The sequence below is a fragment of the Grus americana genome, chromosome 3, assembly GCF_028858705.1.
Source record: "Grus americana isolate bGruAme1 chromosome 3, bGruAme1.mat, whole genome shotgun sequence".
Lineage (NCBI taxonomy): Eukaryota > Metazoa > Chordata > Aves > Gruiformes > Gruidae > Grus > Grus americana.
Window position 1 is genome coordinate 94,117,811 of NC_072854.1, and position 25,832 is coordinate 94,143,642.

General features: G+C 41.5%; 1 protein-coding gene across 3 annotated transcripts in view; it reads right to left on the bottom strand.

Annotated features, from left to right (window-relative positions):
- LRFN2 (leucine rich repeat and fibronectin type III domain containing 2) overlaps nt 1-25,832 on the bottom strand; it is a 202,346-nt gene that overhangs the window by 37,011 nt on the left and 139,503 nt on the right. For all 3 annotated transcript variants that reach the window (XM_054822284.1, XM_054822285.1, XM_054822286.1), the window contains one exon: nt 2,785-4,177. In XM_054822284.1, the coding sequence (XP_054678259.1) occupies nt 2,785-4,157 (1,373 nt within the window). In that variant the 5' untranslated portion in view covers nt 4,158-4,177. The remainder of the gene's footprint in view (nt 1-2,784; nt 4,178-25,832) is intronic.

Consider the following 25,832-nt stretch of genomic DNA (forward strand, 5'->3'; position numbering starts at 1 on the left):
TCTTAGCAGTGAGGCAGGATCCCTTCAAGTTGACCACAGCCAGTGTGCCTCAGTCCTGACATACTGTTGTATCTTAATGTATATTAAGTGCCCATCATTTCAGCAGCTAAGCAGTATCACATCCCATTTAGCACATACACAGCATTTTATAGAGCAGAGCACTGTAGAAATCCTTTTCCCTTAGGTTTTTCTACACGCTCATTGCTCTGACATGCATCTGACCAATTAAAGCAAAACAGCTTTAGTTAATTAACTCTAAGGGACTGAGTGGTTCCCTGGCTTAAAGTCAGAAAAGCTGGTTTTGATATTATGAGTGCCACTGATTAACTCTCGGATGCCGGACAATTCACTTCATCTTTCTATGCTTCATTTTTCGCCAGTGCAAAATGCAGAAAAATAAAATTTGTTTTCTTTGGTGAAGTGCTTTTGAGAGCTGTGAATGAAAAAAGCTATGCATCATCAATGAATACTCACAAAGGCCTGATGGGAGATTTATGGAAATAGCATGGTCCTCACTGTGCTTCTGGAAAACTGAGCAACAACCAAGTAAAGCAACAAAGGGCCAAAACCTCATTGAAAGGCAGTGAAAGAATTTAGGGTAGCCTGACATCTTGACAGCCACTATTCCTCCAGACCAGGCTGGCAAGATGGCAGCTTTCTCTCATTTCTGCCCACGGCACCCGATTCTCACCCCTCCAGCTACTAGATTGCATGTCTTCACTTCTACATTGTTTTAGTTACCCTGGCCATCCTCCTCCTCAGCAAATCAAAAGATCCAATCACTTCCAACACCTGACAACCTCTGCTAAGATCTCTTTCTGGTTGCAGGGATATTCCTGTTCACTCGGCCAAATTCAATATACGGTGTCATATGACTATACACATCCTTCCGAGTGTTTTTTCAGCCTTCCACTAGGGTCAAGATCTTAAATACTGCTGAGTTTTTGCCAAAAGCTTTGCCTCAGGAAAAACTGACACTAGCATGTTTTCTTTCATTCTATTCCTATTACTCTATCATTACTTAGTTTTATTTTACCCTTTCATTCTACTTAACTCTGAATAGTTGCAAGTCCCAAAGCTAACACACCAGTTCCACAGTACTTTAGCCAGAGCAAGGCAAATAATTTGATTCTGCTAATAGATTTGATTATTTCAAAGTATTTTTATAATTGTGGAATGGAAGTGAACAGAACTGAACTTCCTCAGATTTTTTCAGTATTTGAATAAATACCCTTTTAGAACAATGTTCTTTGGACTTGCTGGTCAATATTCCAACTTTTGGCAAAGAGTGACTAAGTTTGGAGTAGCTAAATAAATCTTTATTATTTCTGTTCTACAACTGATTGAGAGAAAAGTATTTCTGACACAAAATTTTGTCCGTGTCAACTAAATATTCAGTTCTGAAAAAAAAAAAAACTTTAAAATTAGATTTCATTGTAGGAGAAGAATGAGTGAAAAAAGTCACATGAGTATCTGCTACCACTCATTTTGACTTTCTTAGGTTAGGGAAAATTACACTATGATAAGGAAGAAAATAGCAAGGTCTGCTGTGGGATCTGCGGGCTGAGTACCATGACCTGACTGGTGCCTCAGCTCTCGCTGTAGGACACAGTAGTCTGCAGGCCAGTAGATAACAACCCCAAGCCCACCGAGGAAATCAATGGCTTTGACTATGTTTTGGCCAGAGTTTGTTCTCAAATTAGATTCAAAATGCAAATCCCATTATTCCTCTACCAGATCCATTTTTTCTCCCCTGGCTTCAGGATGCTCGTAAAGCTATAGGAGTTTATGTGTTTGGTTCTACTTTGCCCTGAGATTCTGACTTCTGCTCGTAGCTCACATACATCCAAAGACAAGACTTCAGCTCAATGCATCTGATACTGCTGCCTCTGCAATAAAAAGGCAGGAAAGGGGGGGTTTCTAGGGATTCATCATTAGCATGAACATACTACATCAATCATTCTTCCAAGACAGAAGCAAAAAGCAGTAACACTGTTTTCCTGTACTGTTAAGAAGTTCCCTACCCATTTTTTAATCCCTAACATTTATTGCTTCTTTCTTTTTCACAGTTAGGTTCACTGCAAGAGAGGCTCTTTCTTCACATCATTAAAAATCAGAGGTGTTGTAGAACTAGAGGAGCATAACGAACATTCAGGGCTTGCTTTTGAAATTATCTCTATCTGTTCTTGCATTCAATATGATATAAAACATTAAATACTCCAAAGTTTTCAGCCGTTACAGTTGTGTAAAACAGATGTTATTGAAGTAAGAAACAAGCTTTTTCATGTAGGTGAAAAATCTCTTGCTAACAACCCCGAATCTTGAATCGCAGAATAATTAGAGCCTGTGTTATGGGTAGACAGCACAAACTTCCTCCCACGTCTCTTCCTCTCTCAGTAGTATGTTTCAATCCCACCTACAGGAGGTGGAAAGGGAAACTTCTGACTTCTAGCCTGTCAAGTTTTTCTTTCTTTGTTAGGCCTAGTAAGGAGGCTACCAACTGCGGTACTATTTTTTCCTAAATTGCAAATTTTACTGAAAAAAACTGTTGTTGGAGAATGAATACTATAGAGATTGTAATGTATGACTTAGAAAAGTGATGAACAGACCAACAGATAAATTGACAGACACAACACAAATTTATCAGGCACCGCTAATGCTACCGGTGGCAGTGGTGGTGCTACCTCTGTTCAAAGTCAAATCAATGACCTAAGAGTAAAAGACTTCATATTCTGCTTTCCTCCCCCTGCCACCATCAGAGGACAAAACAGCAATTGCATTTACCTGTAGATCAGGACTTCATCATCCGAGCAATTATACTGCAGCTGATACATTTTTACCCGAGGGGCCGACTTGCTCACCGTCCACTTGACCAAAGCTGAGGTAGTGGTCACATCTGATACCAGGACAGCCCTTTCTGGTGGGCCTTTTGTTTCTCCGCGATTAGACTTGCTGGAGCTGGTGATGTCCGAGAGCCTGGATTTTGGTGGGGCTGCTCGGCCTGTGCCGTTGCTGAGATGGGGGAGCTGAACAATTGAGAGCTCAATCGTCGCAGTGGACTCTCCAGCAGCATTGGCTGCTATGCATGTGAAAGTCCCATAATCCTTGGAGGTGGTGATGAGGATATCTAAGGTGCCATTGTCATAGACAGCTGTCCTCGAAGAGTTCCCAATGAGACGGTCATCGGGGGCCACCCAGTGAATGATGGGGGTGGGATCTCCAATGGCTTTGCATTTCAGTGTGGCAGTTTGCCCTTCTAAAACCAGCAACTTGTGAGTGTGTTGTGTAATAAGAGGAGGCTCACAAACAAATTCTTCCTCCCGTACATACCAGAAGTACCTTCCCTTTAGGCCTGGAGGAGAAGCACAAGTTTCCATATCGTCGTCTCTGTCAAGTCGCCTTAACCACAGTAGCTCACAGTTGCAATGCAGTGGGTTGCCCCCAAAGCTGAGAGACAAAGGTGGAGAAAACGGGGTAACGGCTAATGGAATTACTTGAGATCTGGCAAATATAGGGTCGGGGGGGAGCTTCTGAAGTCTGTTGGATGTTAAATCCAATCTGGCCAATTTCTGAAGATCTGCAAACGTCCCCTCTGTAATATAATCTATCAGGTTATGATCCAAACTGAGCTGGTGCAAGTTTATCATCTTTCTTATAGATTCCCAGGGAATACTTCGGAGGTTGTTGTAGGAAAGGTCTAAGTCTTCCAATGTCAGCAAAAAATCCTCAAAGGCTTCATCGGAGATGCTGCTTAGCTGGTTGTTGTTTAAAATCAAATGCTGAAGGTTAATTAAGCCTCTCAAAATATCCTCTCCAATGTCAGGCAGCCTGTTGCTGTCCAGATGTAAAGACCGAAGGCTCTCCAAGTCAGTGAAAGAGTAGGGCTGTATGTAACTGATGGTGTTTCTGGACAAAGTAAGGTCAACAAGTCCAGACATATTGGCAAAATCCTGTCGGCTGATATTAATAATAAAGTTGCCCCCAAGTCGGAGTTCAACAGTCCTTCGATCTATGTCTAGTGGTACAAATAGGAGACCCTTGGAAGGACACAAAGTCCCCAGAGACTCAGATAGGTTCTGACAGACACAGTATTTGGGACAAGCATTGACCATGACAGCCATTCCAAACACCAGGATGCTGCAGAGCAATTTTTCCATGGTAAATCACGCGACAGTACCTGCAAGAAATGAAAAGAGTTACAAGGAACATCAGCAGTTATGGTATAGCTACTTTTCCTCTTGTATTTTACCTAATATCTACCTCCAGAGGGACTTTGTAGTGCCTCCTCTCACGAGTCAAACCTAAAGTGATCGGCACTCTGCGATGGTAAGGTTAAGTGTTATAGCAACATGTTTCTCCACATAAAACACTTCTTTCTTAAAAAAAAAAGAAATTGGTTTTGGTTCCGTATCTGAATGGGATATGAATTGTTAGTGCTTATGCCTGGTAATAGGGTCTTTTGTGACTACCTATTTTCTAGTTACAGTTTTATAATTTTTATTGGGTAGTTGGTAGAGGACAAATCCTGCCATCAGATTGCATGGCTTAAAACCCTGAAAGATTTCATTTGGAATAGTGCCTGCTTCTTTGAGGGTAGAAGCTGTCTTATAGTAATTACATACTGCTGCATAATAATGTGGAATTAGTCTTAGGGTTGAAAGAGCTGATTTTATAGATAAAAATAACTCCATATTTACCCTTCAGTAATGTGGTTAGTAATGACCATGTAATTATCTGTCCGATCCTGGGGCGAGTCAGTTCCCTTGCCCACCCATAATAAAATTCATGATAGGCAGCATAGGAAGCAGAAATCATTTGCATAATTGTCACCTGGATTCATCCTGCACTCAGCCAACCTATGGGAAGGATGACATCGACTAGCTCCAAAGAGAAGAGCTGCAGGGGAAACCTGTGCTGTCTTAGGCTCCTAGGAAGCTGTCCGACACCCTCATGCTGCAATCCTTTCTGTTGTAGTGACAGCGGGGCTCTCACCTGTGTCCACAGCCCTCTCTTGCACCCTGCCCATTTGTCTTTGCCAGAGGGCCAGTTGTGGCTGGGAGAAGTCGCAGCCCTGCTTCAGGTTTGGGAATATCTTCTTACACAGGTTCGCTGACCTGTCTCTCCCTTGCCCGGACCCTGCTATCAAGGAGGGCTAAGGAATGGGCAGATCATTAATTTTTAACTCTCATTCTCCCACTGAGGAAACAGTTGACAAAGAGTTATATTTTTGTAAGGGATCTCTCAGGCTTTTTTGCCAAGAAGGTGTGCTCTAGTCTCCAAGCCCCTCACTTGTGGCAGTAGCTACAGGCACAATTCAGGCTCAATTTAACCTACATTACTCCACCATGTAACTTTGCATCAGTGTCTTCAGTGCTTGGTATATGCCATATCTCTTCTCAATCACTCAGGTGCTCACACACTTAGCAGTTTTCGGCACTCGTGTTTCAAGAGAAGTCATGGCACAATAAGAGATGAGACACCCTCATGCTTCATCAGTTGCCCCTCCAGTGCCTAAGTAGTGATGGCAGGCAGTCACTTGTGCCTAAGCTGGTTCTCTTACTGCTGTACACATGATGGGATAATGCGTAGGGTCTCATCATGACTCCAATAATTAGTACTATGAGGCCACTCAAACTTTGGCAAACACGTGACGCAAGACACACATTTCACAAAAGAGCCACATCGCAATTATTTACGCTCCATCACGCAGCTGAAATGACAGTTATGCAGATGTCTTATAATAATCAAAAGAAATTACGAAGGTTAGTTATTAATCCCGCAGTAACACACACCAAACACAAAACAAAATCCATCACTTCAGTAATTTTTCTTAACTCTTTAAATAGGTCTTGCTCCACCTCTCTGTGAAAGGAACGAAAACTAGTGCCCTATGTTTGGGGCTGTACCCAAAGGTGGCTGACTCCTCTCCTGGGTAAGGCAGTTTGGTTTCTCCTCTATGGAATATGTGAGATGACTCAGAAAGAAGGAGCTGTAGAAATGCAAGATGTTGTGAGTACTGAACTATGTATAGGATGTTCTTTATAGCAAGGTTTTCTGTATGGTGTGATGTTAGTAATTATATACCATTATTACTATTTCATAGAAGAGGAAAGGACTGAAGCATCTGTGTTTGCTGAACTCTGCAAACAAGATGAAAGCGAAATACTTTTAGAAAGGATGGCTTGAGAGTAATCTTACCTTCAATAGTAAATAAAAGGCTACTGAATGTTTGGAGATTAGCAAGTATGTTATTGATGCAAATCTGTGGCATACTTAGCAAAGAGCTATAAATATCCCTTAGGTTATTATCAATTGGTAGTTTACTAACAGGCAATTGGCTTTTTGAATCTTAATTATAATTGTGTTCTGCAGCTTTAATTTAGTGTATTACCCTACCAGCTGAAATGATAAACAAAAAGCAGTTTAAAAGGGGGAAAAATAGATACAGTTAATTAGTAATAAGCCCTTTCATAGCTTCTCCCTCATCTACATTCCCACCCTCTGAATATCTATTCAAAAATGTGAATGCACACTTACGAGAGCAGTGTCTCCTTTAAGTGTCCCAATTCTCTAACCACATTTTTTCCGGATGCTGTTAAATATCACAGTGCTTTGGGGAGATGGTTGACTCTAAGCATCAGAGTGAAAAGCGTTTGTAAAAAAAAATAGGGGGAGGAACAGAAGTTAATTACAGAAAATAGGGACTGCAACACTGAGAGGAGTCTGTGAAGCAGGAGATCTAAATGGCAAAGTAAACCCTGATGGGGAAACCATCTGTGGATGCCTTGAAAGCTCATCATCTGCCTGTGTGCGCTTGCATGTGTGCATGGAAAAGGCACAGAGAGCGCAATATGTGCTTTTACCAGCAGGAGGACAAATCAGTAACGACTCTAATAGGATGGAAATATCATGGCTGCTGTCATTCCAGTTACTGAATGCATTTGAAAGTGTTAATGTAAATATCGGTTGTCTGCAGAGGAAATTTCTAGCCTTTGTGATCTGTTGCCAGCATCGGCATTTCAAGCTTCTGAGCCTTGGGTTGCTCTACAAGGTAGTCCTGAAGTGACCAGCTCATGACACAGCAAATATGGCACAAACCCAAAGGGGCACCTATAGGACATTGGAGAGAACAGAGATGGGTAGGTCTCCTTAAAGAGAACATCTGGGGTTTTCATAGGGCAGCTGGTTTTCCTTTTTCTCTCCAGACAGACAAAGCACTTAGGTCACAGATGAGGTAAGAATTCATGAGTCTGCACAATTATAATAGTATGTTCTAAAATCTAGACTCTCACACAAAGTCATAGTAATTGCTAGCTGCCAAGGCAATGGATGTATAATAAAAATTATTTTTATTTTAATTCTGGTAACTTTCATTTAAGACAGGAAATAAAGTGTCAAGTTTAGGGTCTGTTTTTGCTGACCAGTTTGCTCACCTTGTTCTCAAAATCTCTTGTGACCTGCAACACCAAGCATTTTATGGTCTACTAATGGTAGCCTTGTGATAAACTCACCATTCTGATTTACATTTTAAAGGTATCTATCAGCCAGATAAAGTAGATTTCTCACAGCAAGTCAGTAAATCTGGCAGAGTTCCTGTCTCAGCCCAAGATACAAAATAGCCCCTTTAGTCCTCTTATAACATGGATTGGTATGAATTAATATGTGCAAGAGTCATAAACCTTGGTGTTTTGTATTCAAATTTTCCTCATAAAGATACAACTTCTGAGATTTGGCATCTCATTTCAGGAATGTCTCTAAGGCATTTTTTAATTCTATATTCATTGAGCTTTGCATATAAATTCCAATAACCTTTGCGTACCACAGCACCAAGTACAAGGTAACTGTCAGGCAAATAAGCTATAGCTGCAGCACAGAGGGAAAAAAAAAAGAAAGAGAAAAAAAAAAAGAGGAGAGGTGGATGGATAGCAGTTCTGATTCCACTGTCTCCAAGTGCCCTGGGACCAAATTTCCAGGGACTGTATGGGTGAGTTCATATACTTTTCTTCAGCTTTGTAGGTGCTGTGGAGGAATTGGACTTTTTTTTATTGGATTTTTTTTTTTTTCTGGGAGCTGCCCTTTTCCTTTTTCCTAATATTGTCTTACCTCTGTTTTCAGTGAACCTCTGTGACTGGGAAATCTACCCCCCAGCTACAAAGCTTAAAGGACTGCAGCGATGGGTGAAGTTTCATGCATATTCTCTGAAACAGTTTAACCTACAATGTGTAAAATGGGGTGGGACTGTGTCAGGACAAAAATTACTCCTTAATCCCTTGCGTTGCCAAAAACCGTGTGGGAAAGGTAGGTCTCTTGTAGTCCCTGATCCACGCAGGTAGCTTATGCCTAAGTCACCAAGGGACGACCGTGGCAGTAAGGAATGTAAATGTCTCTGCATCTGAATCCATCCGTAGTACTACATACACCGAAATATGGGTTGGGTGTTAAGCCACTGCTAGCTTTGTGAGCATCTGTGAGACCATTCAGGTGTTTAAAGTCAGTTGTGTACCTATGTGCCTACAGGCTCAAACTCAGGATAACTAACACTACTTTTGTTTAGCTTATGTCTTCTGTGTTCGCCTGGGTTGCTGCACTCCTTGGGGTAAAGTGGCTTATCGTCAGGTGTGCATATGTACAGTGCAACTTAGATTTTGGCTAGGCCTTTTTAGGAGCTAGATTTATTGAAAAGAATTAATAGCGCTAACATGTGAAGTGCTTGCTTTCTCTAGCCACCTTACATTTTATAAATCACAGAGGGGGAACTTTTATAATTGCTTCCACAGTAACAGAGAAAAAGAACTTTGGGTGAATTGTAACAAATTTATTGCCTTTTGTACATTTTTTCTTGAACGCTGCAGCCATAGCAAGGTTGCAACCAAAAATATTTTACTACCCCATTATCACCATGAGGTTCATTTATGTGGTTTGCTTCATTTAAGTGTTGTTCTCTTGTTTTCACCTTTCCAAGCAGCTGGGGTTCCGTCCTACCTGCTCTGTGCTCCCAGCCCTGGAAGCAGTCCTAGTCTAGCAGCATTTAGGAAGAGCTATGCCAAAGAGGTGCATACCTCCAAATGGAATTGACTCATAGGATGGCCTTAAATGTAAGAACATTTCTGTTATGGTTGAAGTCTTTAAAGAACTGGTTGTAACTAGATCCAGGACAGAGGTAAGGATAATCCATAAAAGGTAATTGTCAAGAGGGCTCACTCTGTGAAGGCTGATTTAATCCATCCAACAGATCCTCAAGGAAATAACCCAATATTTTCCTAGGCAGGGGTATCTCACACAGGAAGATATCTGTCTCTTTCAGTCTTTCATTGGCAAAACTTATGTTTATTCGTGTGCATTTTTGGGAAGCTTTTCTTTCTTTTTCATAATTCTTTCCTGATCTTTCCATGACACTAGTCATGTTATTTCTTTTTTTAAGTACTAACTTTACTCAATTCCTTTACCATTCCCAAGACTGAAGCACTGCATTTCTCAAAAGCCCAAATTATCAATGTAGCTAGTCAGGTACAGAGCTAGATAAGATGTAATTCACTTACAACCTGAGCATCCTTGCATCACCAGGCTATGAATGTGATGGAACACACCTTACTTTACACACCGCAAACCTCTATTCACTGTGGGATTTTGGTAGGGGAAGCTCTGACCTCACAGCAGTTTTTCTGCTGAAGTACAGGGCTGCAGCACTGATGATGTCTGGCACAGGAACCTCACAGCTTTAATGCAGATAAAAGCTTTCATCCTTTCATGTCTCCTAGTTTACTAAGGCATCTCATTTCTTCCATTAAAAGCAGTACTTTCCATACACCCTAAAAGAACAAATCCACACGCTAATGTTCCAGCACAGTTAACCCCTGCAATTATTCAGCTCTTCACATATCATTTTACTTTGGCCAAAAAAAGAACCTTGGACTCTTCTATGAAGGTTTAACATCTGTGATACTTGAAAGACAATAGTAACCCTAAATCTTATCAGAGAAATTTCAGTCAATCAAAAATATCAGCACCTTGTTTCTGTTTGACATAGTTAAACTACTAGCAGTGCTGCTTAGGTGAGCTCTTGAAATACGTGGTACAAATTCCCTTCCTAGAGTCACTTTCTTGCAGTATATAGACATCACCTGGAAAGGGTATTTTGAGCTTTAATGGAAAAGTGTATGTCCTCACATACATGAGGATTTTCATTTTTCGCATTGGTTTTGATCCAGGAGAAATATATTTGTAGCTTCTCTGCCAAAGATACAGACCCCTGGCTGCTGGGCAGTGTGTGTGCCTAACAGCCTTAGTGACCTCAGAGCACTTACATCCTAGGATGTGCTAACATCCTAGTTCCTATGAAATGCAGCAAGAGATCTTAAGTCAAGAGGAAACCAGGTGTAAGTCTGTTAGATTCTACCTCGCTTTTACTAGCAGTCTGCTGAAATGAAGACATCATTATAAGCCATTGGGTTTTAAGAAATGTGCAAAATTAGTCAAGCTTTTGAGATTCATTTTGTGAGAAAATAAGACTTAGTGAACACATTCTGTGTACTTCTGAGCATCTGCCTGTCTGGCACTTCCCCACAATACATTTGGGACATTTTCATCACTTCAGATAAAATCTGAAGTGCAAATTACTCAGAAATATTTACTACTTACGCATTTCAAGAATATAGAGTAAGTTTCATGAAAGCAGGGGAGAAACACTTCATTAGCTTTATTAGACTTCTGCAAAGGAAACAATGCATCATGAGTCCACCTCTTGTTGGGCATCAGAGCACCCACACAGAAGAGAGGTATTATTAATATCCTGTCTGCTGAAAAGGCTTTAACCTGAGTTCAGCCTTTTTAGACAAGAGGCGGTCCACTCTACCGTTAAGGCGGTCTGAGCTGTACAGGTTCTCTGGTGTCTAATAAGCAGTAAGCTCACTCTGCAGCCCTAATGTAATTCAGGAGTAGGTCAGTCAGGGACACACATCCTTTAGAACCCAGACTTTCTACTAGTTTCCACAGAAAAGTGCGTTCCAGACAGCTCAGGGATGTAAATGCCAATGAGGATGCAGACCTGGAAAACTATTCAGGGAACCTGGACACCCCATTCCAGTTCACTTCAACGGGCCTTGAAGGTCCATGTTTCTGAGATGTTTTTTAAAGAACTGTCATAGTAACACCATTCTGTGAAAATAGCTACACTGCTGTTATAGCGGGGGCTGCTGTTTCTGCAAACACACCGTGCAAATCTGCGTATTATTTAGTGACCTAGTTAACAAAATAGGAGAGTTTCCACCCAAAGGGTACAGGTGCCACTACTTCATTATAACTAATCTCTAGACCTTGTCTGATCTCGTATCTTGCCACTTGAAGCTTGGACTGAAAAGCCTTCGTGCACACACAGAGAACAGAGCAAAAGAAACATGGGCTTAAAATTCCACTTAGCAATTAGCCTAAATCTCTTGTGCTGCAGAAGATGGAAATTTTTATTCTAGAATTATGTTTACCTTCCATGTCAAGGTCAGTTTCATTTGTATCTGTCTCAAACTTTATGGTTCGATTTTTAATTCCTGAATGCTGATTGTAGTAACTAAATTAATTCAGTCCTGTAGCGTGAATCCAATAGGCATGTTTGATTTATTCATTAAAAATCATGCTACTTTAGGCAAATACCTACACAAAACACATCATTGCAAAATGAAAGCATTACATCTCAGAAACAGTAGAAACAAATATTTTGAATGCTTCATTTAATACCTTCCCTAAAGTGGTCTCGTGAAACCTGAACAATCTTACAAATAGCTTTTGTCAACATGGACTGATATATATCAGTGGGTAAAACTTCTGGCCAAATAGAAAAAATTATCTAGCTGTAGCCACAACTTGTGAGTGTCACATCATAACCTTAACAATCATAGCCAGATTTTGTCAACAAGTGTGATTTTACCTGTGAAAATAGCTGCACTTTCATTATTCTACCTTCATTGACTGGAAAGCAGAGGCTTTAACTGCCTGATTTGTTGGGACAAAACGCTGCTTAGCTACCCGTGCGTTTTTTGAATATGCACAAAAATTAAACATGCAGACAGTTACTTGTAAAAACAAACTGAAGAGAAAGAGGCCATTTAGAAAATACAAGCGTAGACATTTGGTAACCAGACAAACGTAGGTAACGCCACTTGATATGTGCATGTGCATCTATCTATTTACTTCAGCTGCATGCAATGTCACTTCAGGGGCAAGACATTGTCCCTGAATTGCCTGAGCCAACAGATGAGAAGCTGCAGGTGGGGGGTGAGAGTTACCTGGTGGCTCCTGCCCAGGGGTAGAAATAATCTGTTCCCCAGGCATGGGGATGCATTGCATTAACAACAGGTCTATTTGACCTGTTTCTTAGAGGTTTTCAGTGCAGCCACATCTGTGGAGGATGCTGATTTCCCAATGAGAGGGACACAGGAAATGCAGAACAGCATTTTCAACAGCACTAATTAGAAATGGCTTGGGTTGGTTTGGGTTTTTTCCCCTAGACCACTTGCAGATCCATTCCTTTTTGTTCATTTAATGCCCCCCAACATTTACCTTTGCCTCCTATTTTAATGCTGTGTACCAGTCTCAATCAGATTTCATTTACAAACTCATGAGTCAGCTAAGCTGAGCCCCTTTGCTATTTTTAGCCATCCAGTTCATTTATTTATCTGGTTCTTTACGGCAATCCTGCATTTTGCTTTATTCAGCACAACAGAGAAGTTACCAGTTACTCCATCCCTTACTCATTTTGAACACATAGGGAAGCTGGACAAGTAATAAGGAGCAGCTCTCTCTGAGATATTGCCTATGATGTGAAACATAAATGTCCATCAACAGAGCCTATTGCTTTCTGCAGATACAATTGAAGGCCTATTCTCATCATCTGAATCCAAATTTCCCTTGGCTCTGAGCCATAACAGCAGCTCCTCAGGTAGCTCTTTATCCCTAGCTTACCCTAATTCTTATAAAAGCTTTTATATATACTTATTTCCTTCCACATCAAAGGAAAAGGAGGTTAATTAAAATTGGGATTCTCTTCTTTACCTAGGCTTGTATCTTTTTTTTTCTTTTTTTTCTTTTTTTTTTTTTTATTGACCCTTCATTTAGCCCTAGAGACAAACTCTGTCTAATATCCCTTAGGAAGTATTCTTTATTTGCAATACAGACTGCAGTTTTCATTTCTTGTACAACCTACCCTCAAAGAGGCACTAATAGGGAAAACAAGACATACATACAAAAAGTTCTTTTTTCTGGTGTTTCTCATAAATTTAATTTGGTGCAGAAAGTCACATGCAAGGAATTGGAGTTGCTATGAAACATGGACATGACAAACTAAAGACCACACTAAGAGAAAACAAAAAGTTATTTTTGCTGAATGTCCCAGATTAAGATTCCTAAGCATATTAGCATGGGCATTCTGCAGCAGAGGGGCATTCTGCAGCAGAGGTGCCCTGCTACGGGGAATACAGCCCCAGTGGTTTGTTGCTGTGGCTGGCTTATGGTCACCAGAGGTCTGAGAAGGAAACGTGTGACCTCTGCTATGTCGTTGCATGACACAACGCACAGTCACCCCAGCCTCCAGGCTCTTTCTTCAGCCTGGTAAAGTTTTTACTGTTATTTCTTGGTTTTCAGTTAGTTTGGACAGAAATAGGTTTGTCAATTAAATCTTCTCTTTCTAGTCACTCTCAGTTTCCGATTCCCATGCAGGAGAATAATTCTCTGTTTCTCTGGAGGACTTAACACTCCCATTATTTCTACTGTGTGAATATTGGGTTTTTAAAGTTGTAGACCATGTCACATCCAGTTATACAGTTATATATTTCCAAACTGCTGTGCCACTGGACAGAAAAGAGAAAGGAGGCATGGACTTTTGGTAGTAATACCTGTTCTTTCATATCAGGTTCTTAATGCACCTTACAGAAGAGACTACTACTGCTACCACCACCTCATCTTTACAGGTGAGTAAGAAGTGGCACAATCTGGCTCAAATATCTTGCCCAAGGTTACTCACCAAGTTCCTCCTGGAAAACCGAGCTCCCTCGACTCTCATACCTTCTCTTTGTGATGTTTCCACACATAAGACGTGTCACTGTACAATTCGTTAATACAAATCTAGTGTCGTGGACAGTGTTTGTGTAATTACATTGAAAAGAGAGACTGTGAGCCTGCATCTCTGGGGAAGAAACCTGGCCTTAACGCTAACGCCTGGATTACTTTCCCACTGTCTTGATACATAGCCTTGGATAAGTTTCACTTAACTTTTTCTTTCTCCCCTGTAAGATAAAGATAAATATCCCTATTGACTTCTGCTAATCAGTTGTTTGCAAGGTACCTGGAGACTGCATGTGTGTAAAGACAGTTTACGGGGAAGTCTGTTGTCATGGCACAGAAAGGGAGATTGCAGATAAGAGACAGCTTTGACAGCCCTTTCTCTAGCTCAGTCACTGGTTCGCTGTCATCCCAAGGCTGGCAGTCAACACAAGTCAGAGGCAGTGGACGTCTGTGCACAGCTGAAGTGACTCTAGTCTCAGGTGCCCTGCCTGCTGCCCCAAGTCCCTGCAGCACAGAAGTCCCTGAAAGAAGCTTTGTCGTCTTTCCTGACATCGCACATTCTTCTACTTCGATGACTTAACCATAGCTCAGAGTCTCAACTTTCCCCAGTAGTAAGTTTGTACGTAGTGGAGTACGTTTTTAACTCTCCTGGCTGTGGAGAAAACTTGACTAGTGCAAATAAGTACACAGGGAAACATCACCATGAAAGCAAATCAAAGGTAAACAAAAAGCACCCCAAGTCTATCACTTCGTAAATAACAATAGTACGAGTGCATCATGACGTTTCAGTCATGCTGAAGAGGCTGAAGGTTTTGAATGTGAAACCGTACAAAGTACTGCTATTTTCTTGTCAAACGCTGACTGGTCTGCAGAGACCTTGTCCCAGGAAAGATGGAAAGTCTTCCAGGTGAGGCTAGAGGGAGGTGAGTGAAAGGCAAGATGAGGATGGCTGCTTTTCTGCTACATTGCTATGTTTATTTATGAGGAAACAAAAGCCTTCAATCCCCAAGGCTCTCCATATAGCACCTTTTGCTGGCACTAAGTCAGCAAAAAAGAACAAGTCTCTTAAAATTAAAATGAAGGGAAAACATGTGATAAAATAAAACATATAAGCCCCAAATATTTCAAATATATATTCTGCTTCACTTCGCAGTTTCTGCTCACCAACTACTCACAGAATGACAGTCTAATCAGATAAGAGTGGCTAGCTGCTATACGCTGCATTTAAATTTATATTGCAAACAACAGGCTCCATTACCCAAGGATTTTCTCATTGCATTCCTAATATTGTCTTTCTGCATGCTTTATTGTTCCTCATTTCCTTACATGCTCTTTGCTTTCTAGTGTGTGCCAACACATCCTGGTATTTGTTTCAAACATTTTGGGGATTTTTTTGGTTTTGGGGTTTTTTTTACTTAATCTGACTTTGACAAAATTTCCTTTTTTTTAATGCCTCTAAACACTCTCTGCTTCTCAAACACTATCTCTAAAGCTGCTGTCTCATACATTCTTTGCTGTTCCTTTTTCCTTTTCCGCTGCCCCCCCCCTTCCTTCATCCCCTAATCATTTGATCACTGCATTTCTTTGATGTGTGAGTCTTCCAGTTCAGGCCCAATTTAATTATGTTTTTCAGAAGACTGACCTCTGTGGTCCCAATTTGTTCAAGACATTTCCTTCATTGATCCAGGGCCAGATCCCTGTACTCCCTGTTCTAAACTAGATTCCTGATATTAGAAGCAGCCGTGTATTAGCTCTCAAGGTCAGTTAATTGCACTGATTTATTTGCAGTGGATACAATACACTCTTCCCTGCCCTTAGGTCTAGATGCATTAACACAAAACCAAGGGGAAACAATTAGAGATACTCTCACACTACAACAGATGCGCTTGCTTCACTACTCACAAACATCCTCAAAGAATAGATTGCATTTTTCAGTAAATTGCAACGCATTCCAAAGGTCTATATATATAATTTCTGTTGGGCTACTATGAAAACAACATCCAACGCTATCGGACTTTCCCTTCTTAAATTCTTGTCCTGTCATCCACCATTTAGGAAATAATCAGAAAGATGTTTTAAGCTTTGAGGTGGAAAGGCAAACGTGTGGTTTCAAGAAAGAGCAAGAGTCCTGTAGAACATTTACAAAATAAAACACGCTGTCTTGATGGCACCCAGAGTGGGTAGAAGCTAGCTCTGTTTATAAAATACCTGTCTGATATACATGAAAACTCCCCTGCACGAGCAAACAGCTGCATTCTTCAGTAGAGCAGTACAAGCTTCTTATCTGCAGCAGAAAAAGCTATGGAAAACTGAAATACAATTTTTTTATCCCAGGGAGGGAAAACTGCAATATTCCAGCCAAAAAAAGGGGAAAAAAATGTCCATGGCGATTGCTGCTATTCGTTGCTTCCATAGCGTCTTCTGTTAGTGGAGATCCAGAAGGCCGCAGAGCTCCGTGACGGCTGCACAGTAACGGCGCTGTGCCGCTGAGCTGTGCGTGCTCAGTGAGCACGAGGTGTGGCAAAGGTCTCTCTGAATTAGACTGAGCTAATTAAATACAGCTCTCTGCTTGACAGGATCTACAGATGCCTCAATCCACTTTGTCCAGTTCTACCCAAGGATGATGTCAAATCTAAGTAGACCATCACGAACACGCTATCCTTGCCAAAAGCTAACAGCCTGAATAAGATCAGCACAAGCGTTACGCTTGACCCTGGCTGAAAAGTGTTACGGAAACTGAGCCTCTGGATAAAACCGGAGCTGCTTCAGGACCACAGCGCCCATCCCCCAAAGCAGAAGGCTAAAACTGGGATGGCATATCTGCTACCGTGAGAGAAGAGGTGCTGGCCTCCTGGACTTTAATGTGAGAGGTGCTGAAATCCAGAGAGATCTTGACAGACCCTCCTTCCTCATCACGACTATCACAAGATGTTGCCTCTCCTGTTGATGGAAGATTTTTTGCTTGGGTTGAGTTTTTCCTTTATGCTATCTGTGTACTTATAACCACATGATGTGAGAAGTCACAGAAATTCTTCCGAGGAGATGGATGTTCATATAAAAGAAGAGATTAAAACAATCAGATAATCAAAATTCAGAAATAAATAAAAAATAACTCTTAGATTATCTGTCCTACAATCTCACAGATCCCACTGATTTCCCCACGTTAAATGACCCACGAAGCACATCTCTTACCTCAACCAAGCAACTTGCAGCGTAACGCCTTTCGGTCTCAGAAATATTTTATAACACCCCAGCCCAACCTGGCTTCCTGATGAAACTTATCTGCCCAACACACACTCAAGTCATTCTCCCACTCTGAGTTCACTCACAGCAAGCTCTGCACACACGCGTACATCCTTGTAATGGCTACTTGAAACGGGAAGAGGGAGAGAAGTGTCTGTCCTGCAGGGATTGGTTCCTGCTTGACATTTTCCCACTCATGCTGCCTCACACCTGTTGGCTCATGGAGGATGTTCTGTCTATCTGAATTATAGAAATTGAATTGTCCCCTCTTTTTTCTGGACTAAGTTCTGGAGTCTCCATTCTCAAAATCTGTGGGAGGTTTGCCCAAGTAAAATGTGAGTAAGAATTTCAAGACATGGACTTCTGATCCACAGACTCCTTGAAAAAGGCGCCAAAAATGGCGTGCGCGCACACACACACCCCCGTCCAATGTACATCATCATGTTAACTGGGAGCTGTGTCACAAGGATGTCCCAGTTCTCCCAGTACAGAGGGACTTAGTGGTGCCTGCTGACATTAATAATAGGGATGGTTAATACAGCATCTGTGGTACGCCTTCTGCAGGGTGTCATTGCCAGGACATCAGTGAGTATTTGACACTTATTAGCCCAAAGAATCATCACAGATCTTTGAGCTGACTGGAGACCCCTAAATGATCACAACAGTGAAACCTCCTCTGAAGGTAATTTTTTATTTCATTCAGATAATCTTGTTTACTTTCTCTCCTTTCAATAGCTTGCTTTCCCTCGGATCTCTGACATGCACTAGAGTATACTTATGCTCCCTTTCCTATTCATCAATAGTAAGGATGCACTGTGGGTGTGCTAGGTGCCAAGGAGTCTGTCATTTCCTTGGTAACAGCAAACAGTTACTAAACTGGAGCAAATAAAAGGGAAATGTAGTGCATATACTGGGCTAAGGGTTAGGACGCTTGATCCCCTTTGCTGATAATTTAGTTTGTAACTTCTGTTTGGCTGCTATCTCCCTCTATGCTTTGTTTTCCCCAACAACCGAAGAGGCAAATTACATTGCCCAGTATACAGTAATGCGACTGAAAAAATAACGTTCAATGTAAGGGATTAATAACACATTGGTGATGACATATAGGGACCTAGATCAAAGACAGCACAATAGGAAGTGTTAAATACATGTCAGCGTCCACATGATTAATTCAAGTGCAAGCCACGTTTTTGCTGGTGTGCGCAGTGCAGTAAACAGAAGCAGGCAGCAGACACAGCAGTTAGTGCACAGAGCGAGACCAGAAACTCTGCTGAGGGCTCTGCAATAGTGGTGACACGTGGCAGGGCAGGGTCCCCAGAATCCACTGGAGCAACTATTCTTAGTACATCAGAGACCCTACCTCAGGGCAAGCTCCTGAGGGAGGATGCAGCTCTGCACATCTGGGACTGCAGAGGTGCCTGGGGCCTCGTGGTGGGACTGGGGGTAAAAGGGCTCTTTGCCCACTGCTGTACACTGGTGAAGGGTCTGCATCACCAAGTAATGGAGCTGTGGCAGAAGGTCAGCAGACTGCACAGCATCAGAAATTACGAGAAAGAGATCAACTGGATCTTCTCCAAGACTCTAAGGAACAACAATCTGAACCCCCAGCTGTGCTGATGGAGGGCCAACCATCTGGAAAGCAGCTTTGCAGAAAAGGACCTGGGAGTCCTGGTGTAAACCAAGTTGAACATGAGTCTGAAATGTGCTTTTGTGGCAAAGAACACCAACCACCTCCTGGGCTGCATTAGGCAGAGTGTTTCCAGCAGGTCAAGGGTGGCATTCCTTCCCCTCAGCACTTGTGAGACGCTGCTGAGTCCGATCCCGGGCTCCCCAGGGCAGAAGACACATGGACTTACTGGAGAGAGAAGGGACATGAAGATGATTAAGGCACTGGAGCATCGCTCCTATGAGGAAAGGGTGAGAGAGCTAGGGCTGTTCAGCCTAGAGAAGTGAAGGCTCAGGAGGGGGATCTTATCAATGTGTACAAATACCTGATAAGGGGGAACAAAGAAGATGGAGCCAGAGTCTTCTCAATGGTATCCAGTGATGGGATGAGAGGAAATAAGCCCAATTTGAAATACAGTAAATTTTACTTAAACATAAGAAAAAAGGGCAGTTGAACATCAGAATGGGTTTCCCAAAGAAGTTGAGAAGTCTCCATCCTAGGTTACGTTCAAAACCTGACTGGACACGGTCCTAGCCAACCTGTTCTATTTGACCCTGCTTTGGACAGGCAGGAGGACTAAATGACCTCCAAAGCTGCCTTCCAAGCTCAACTCTTCTGTGGCGTAAACTGGTTGCATGTTTTTATGCTACTTATCTAAATTGCATTCCTGATCTCAGTGCAGAGCCAGCACAGCTTCTGCCCTTGTCTGCCTGCAACATTACCTCTCTCACACACAACTTTGAATATAATGGAGACAAGTAACTAGACCCGTGAATTCTACAATAACGAACTCTATTCATAAGGAAATTAATTTCTACTGAAGATGATTCTGTCAAACTGGCTCTTATTAGAGCAAATACCTCTCTCCAGAACACAAGCTAACAATCTCCCCCATCCATCACACTTTGTAGTCCTGGCTCAGGTACCAGGCAGAGCTGAAAAGAGTCAGCTTTCATGGATCAATATTCCAGACACAAAGGGGGGTCAGATTGCACTGGTTGATAATTTATGGTAAAGCCATTGCTAGAAATCAATCCTTTGTTAAAATGACTGAGAATGATTGCAACCAAATGATGGTCAGGCAAGCAAGGGTCCTAGACTCCCTCTTTTGAGATTATTGCCCACTTTGGAAATCAACTTAAGTTACACAATTTAATTTTTTTTTTTTTCCAGTTTATAGGTAAATTGTGGCAGCAAAAAAAAGTCATCATCTCACTTTTTCCTAAGCCTGTCCTAGGAGTGGGAGTGCAAGGGGGGCCAGACAGGAAGAGGAGGAAAGGATAGTTGTGCTCATCACTCTAAGGAGAGAAAGTGAGAACAGTGATAAAATAGGCTTTGTTACGGCACAGAGATGAATGAAGGGTAGGCTGTTCAGTCTCTCTGGCTTGTCCCAACTTCCCATCTTTCCTGGCTTGACGGTTCAGTGCATGTGGTTCATTGTAGCAATGTGCCTTGCCTGAACTTGCATATTTTCTCTAGCAAAAGGTGAAGAGTAAATATAATCTGCAATAATGCATATTAATATCTTTCCAGAAAAAGTGCTGAATATAAAGTGCCTGTGAATACAGTCTAAGGAATTCCAACATTCAAAGAAAAGCTCCATCTCCAGAGATACAGATGCATGTCTGGCACAAAGTAAAGAGCCACAGAATACAGGGATGAAGGGGTGACACAAACATGTTCAAAAACCAGGCTGAACCTAACCAGGTATATGGAAATATTTCCCTCAAGTATCATATCTTCCATTTGACCACAGCTCATGCTGAAGAACACAGTCAGGCACTGCAATGAAAAATGGTAGAGGAGACCTGCAGAGGAAACCTGCAAAGAGAAAGGCACACCCTAAATCAGCGGTGGAGCTCGTAGGCATACCTGTGAATTGCTTTACTGCTCTCCAATACATCAGGCCCTGAGAACAAACAAGTTTTGCTGCTACCTCTGGAACCGGGTACATCATCGCTGCAGTGACATACAAGCCCGAAGTATTTACAGCATGTTTCATCTCAAATACAGAAAGCTTACATCTCCGTGTCAAAGCCATCTTACAGTCAAAATAATTCCTCTGTCAAACTGTTTGTAACCTGACAACCACAGCTGTTTTATTGAAGCATGAAAGAAATCTACCTTCTCTTAGTAAAGTGTCAATTGCTTAGGAGCCTTCAGTTTCTAGGAATTTACCATCCTTAAAATCCAGTAAAAGCGTGAGTTACTTTCTTACCAATATGAGTCAGGAAGCATCTGGAAACCGCTTCCCATATGATGCAATATGCTGAAATAATACAAGCATATCAAGGTTCAGATACACTCACACAGTGCAGCTGCTTATCAAAATGCAAGCAAACGATTAATCAAAGCACAAAGAGCTGGGAGAAAATGCAAGAGGTCCCATCTCATTTCAGGCGCCTATTTCACTGTTTGCCAGCATTTCCAGACCATTGCCTTTGTACTGGTTCCTTGGAAGAAGTTGTCATTTCTGCAAGAGACTGCTGGCATAGGGCTGGCATAGGGAGACTATTCTTTAATGACAGCGCATTTACCAAGCTGCCCTCCACACTCTTTGTACAGAAATAAGCTGAATGAGAGGTTTGACAGAGCAAACACGGAGAAAAAAATGGGGACTCCTTGACTTTAGTTATACCTCAATTGCAGGTGTGCTGTAACTGGAATCAGTCAGTCTTCAGCATTTAACCCCCTGTTCATCATTCTACATTTAAAATAATCAGTTAAAAAAAAAAAAAGTACTGGTTCCACCAGTTTAACAAAATTTGGTCATCAGAATTAAGGCCAGATGAGATTCCCTGTCTGAGTCTCCCAATCACATATAAAGTTTTAAACAGTTTTTCCTTCCTGTAGTGCAAAAAGAAGGTGCCCCTCTACTCCGCTCTGTTGAGATCCCACCTGGAGTACTGCATCCAGCTCTGGGGGTCCCAGTACAGGAGAGACATGGAGCTGTTGGAGTGAGTCCAGAGGAGGGCCATGAAGCTGATCAGAGGGCTGGAGCAACTCTCCTATGAGGACAGGCTGAGAGAGTCGGGGTTGTTCAGCCTGGAGAAGAGAAGGCTCCAGGGAGATCTAATTGCGGCCTTCCAGTATCTGAAGGGGCCTACAGGAAAGATGGTGAGGGACTGTTTATCAGGGAATGTAGTGACAGGACAAGGGGTAATGGGTTTAAGCTGAAGGAGGGTTGATTTAGATGAGGTGTTAGGAAGAAATTCTTTACTGTGAGAGTGGTGAGGTACTGGAACAGGTTGTGGAGGCCCCATCCCTGGAAGTGTTCAAGGCCAGGTTGGATGGGCCTTTGGGCAACCTCGTCTAGTAGAGGGTGTCCCTGCCCATGGCAGGGTGGGTGGAACTTGGTGATCTTTGAGGTGTCTGTCAACCCAAACATTTCTATGATTCTATGAAAGTTAACTATGGAGCTTTAAGAAGGTGGTTTAAAGTGGTCACAAATTGATAGAACACAGAAGAATTATACCAGACTCATTATTTTTTCCTGTGAGGTTTTTTTCACCTTCTCATCATAGTAATTGTTTACAATTATATTACTCCAAGAATTGATTTATTTCAGGAGATTCCTCATACCTGATACTAGGAATACTGGAGTGATGAGGTATGTATTTGACCTTTCATAGCCTTGCTTTTGTGAGATTTTCATGGAAATTTCCATGGCTGGAAATTGGAAGAAAGGCAGGCGACTGGGGACAGCTGCCAGTGGCACGGCTGCGTGCCTGAAGTTTCACCTTGCCATCACGTCCCACCATGGCTGCTGAAAAATGCAGTCAGAGCACATTTCACTAAGGAGGCAGCACATCATTGGTACGTAGTCTTTAAATGCTTTACAGGGTATAATTTCACAGATGGATCCAGGAATGTTTTAACAGAAATATTATTTTTTTTTTTTAGGAGGACAGATTGGAATAAAAAACAAAGCAAAAATGAAATATATATAGCAATGACTAACTATCTACAAATAGTTGAAACATCTGACTGTTAAAGATGGAAAATAATTGTTTCACACATTGCAGAGGTATATAAATCACTAGAATTTAGTGTGTATAAACCAGCTGAAGATGAAAAGGGAAGATGATCTTGTCATGCACAGGGACTTAATTTCACTGCTTTGTCACAGACAACTGGTATTTGTCCTTTGGAAAGTCTCTTAATATTCTTCCATGTGAGTTCTCTGTCCTTACGGTGAAAGTAAAGACTTTCACCCCTCATTGTTTTTCTGTCCTGTCAACACGCTTGAAAGCAGTTTGGGCTGAAATTGCTTCTATGCATTCACATAGTATGTGCAAATTATAAACCCAATTGCTTTGGGGGCCTCTCAGCACTGCCCCAATTAAATGATTATACTAGTACAAAAAGTGCCTTTAAACGTTAAATGTCATATTCTACCTATTCTAATTATATTATGTTCCTAGTGCTATAAGGTATAATAAATTACTGTTTTCAAAGGATAATTTAATCTGAATATCAGCAGCCTCATTAAAGGCAAAAGCTACACTTTCAAAGAATCTTAGTGGTTTAGGAACTGCAGACATATTTCCAGAAGTGACTAAGGCACCTGCAGGCTCTCCATATCATTGAGAACCTTTGGTTATCTCATTTTTGGGGAACTAAATAATTTCTGAAATTTGTATTTAGGTATGAAAGACAATTAAGGACTTCTGAAATTTTGATCCCAGAAGTCTTGACCGTGAAATAGTCTCCCAGGAAAGTAATGGGAGTCGCATAGCTAAAAAGCATATTTAAATGGTCTGGAAAAGCACTCAAAATTTGTCGCAAGAAAAATCTTAGAATAATGAACAGAGATCCCATGCTAGAAGAGGGATAGACCACTATGAGCTAACAGGTCTTCTTTTGATCTCTCTTCAGTAAGTCTTTTGTAGAGCATTATTTTTTTCCTAATATCAAAACTAATAGAAGAAACCTTTCTTCAGTACAGCCTTATGCTCACTCTGTTAATTCACTGGAGAATAAAGCTCCTTTATTAATATACTGTACGCTCTCACACACATATCAAATAATGTGTCAAAAGATAAGAAAGGAAAGCAAAGAACTTGGGTGACATTTGTTGACATTTCCAGCACAGAGGAAACAAACAAGTTACGCTGTTGCTGAATGTTAAAAAGGCCGTGGAGAGTGAGTTTCCCCCCATCAATACGGCCCTCGGGGCATTTTCACCTCGGTCTGATACCGTGTTCCCTAGCAGGAGGTATTCCTGCAGCACTAGGAGACAGGGATGGCTCCTCTCAGCTCTTCGGAGACCTCAATAAAAAGGTCACCAGATCTTTTATTTTAATTTACATTTTTAAAAGATCAAGGTCACTTTTAAAGAGAGCATAATCAAGATGCTCAGCCTGCGCCTTAACAAAACATCAGCTCCAAACAGAAATCAACATCAAAATACAAGTGGTTTCATTTGTGTTTAAAATTTAAAAAGAGATTGAAGGTTCTTTATTTTTCTTCTTTCCTTTTCTGAAATCATGTTAAGATCCCTTTAGAGGCTGCAACCAAGAAACATCAAAAACTTTAATGTGGCCTGAGGGTGGCTCACTACAAAGCCATGTGTTAATAATACCTTACATTTATAGCTCTTTTCATCCAGGAGAACTGGATCCCCAGGCAGTGCAGATACTGTGTATGCAGGAATAATAACTCGGAGCCCCCTGACTGACATGTGGCTGTTCCTGTGGGGGCTCAACACCCAAAATGCCCCATATCCTTAGTGCTGGGGCAGCACCCTGTGTTAAGGAAACTACACGGAGCATTTCAGTAGAGCAAAAAGCAAACAGATGAGATGTAATTCGCTAGAAAATGGAAGCTGTGAGCCCTACGCTTTCAGAAGGTGTCTTGTGCTTGCCAAAGAAACAGCCACAGTGCTGCAGGAGGTGCCCTGGAGCCTTTCGGGGGCTCTGGCTCAGCCCTGGTGTGTATGGGGGGTCCCACCTGCCACCCTGGCTGCGCCCCTCCTGGCGCGGCATCCCTCTCCCTGCAAGGCTTCCCACATGAGGAAGAGCAACTCTCTGACCAGATCTGATCAATAATCTCAAAGCCACAGCACAAACCACATCATTCACATGGAAAATTTAAAAAAAAAAAAAAAAGCTTTTGTCATGTAACAAAGATGAATCTCGCGCTTCCATTATCTTAGCTTTACAGAGCACTAGCTCATCAGACAGGAAAAGCTGTTATGATGAAATCTAATAATAAAACACCAGGATTACTCTGAATTCATTTTTACCACCTGCTAATTTTTGAATTTATATTAACTTACTGCTTGGTATTTTACAGGTAAATATCTGTTTCACTGTACACATTTTAGAAAAGGTGAGCGAAAATGTGATATACTAACATAACTTAGGAAAAAGATAAACACGTTTTCTCTCCGTGTAGGAAGCTACCCTTATATCTTTGTCCAAATACTGAACTACTTCTCGATGGTGCACATTGGCATGACCAAATTAAAAGTCAACAGAGCAGTGCTGATTTACATCTGATGTGTCTATTTCCAGAGCTTTACTACGACAGTAATAAAATAATGATTAATAATGATCACAGCTCACATTATTTAGTGGCAGTAATCATGGAATATCTCAAAGCATTTGTAAGCTATTTGCACAGGGAATTGCACCCACAGTTATGTACACATAGAGAAGAATCACATCAGTTATTTAGACCTTCTATTGTATATCTCATAGGTCCAGGATCAAATACTGATTTAATCCTGCAGCTCTACCACCAATACTTCGATGCTGTGACTTTGCAAGTGTTTATCTATCACAACAATCCCTGTATTTATGATCATAGAAGCAATGTCCTTTTTCAGCCTTTCTGAAAATACTACTACCACCCCTGGTACTACTTTTAT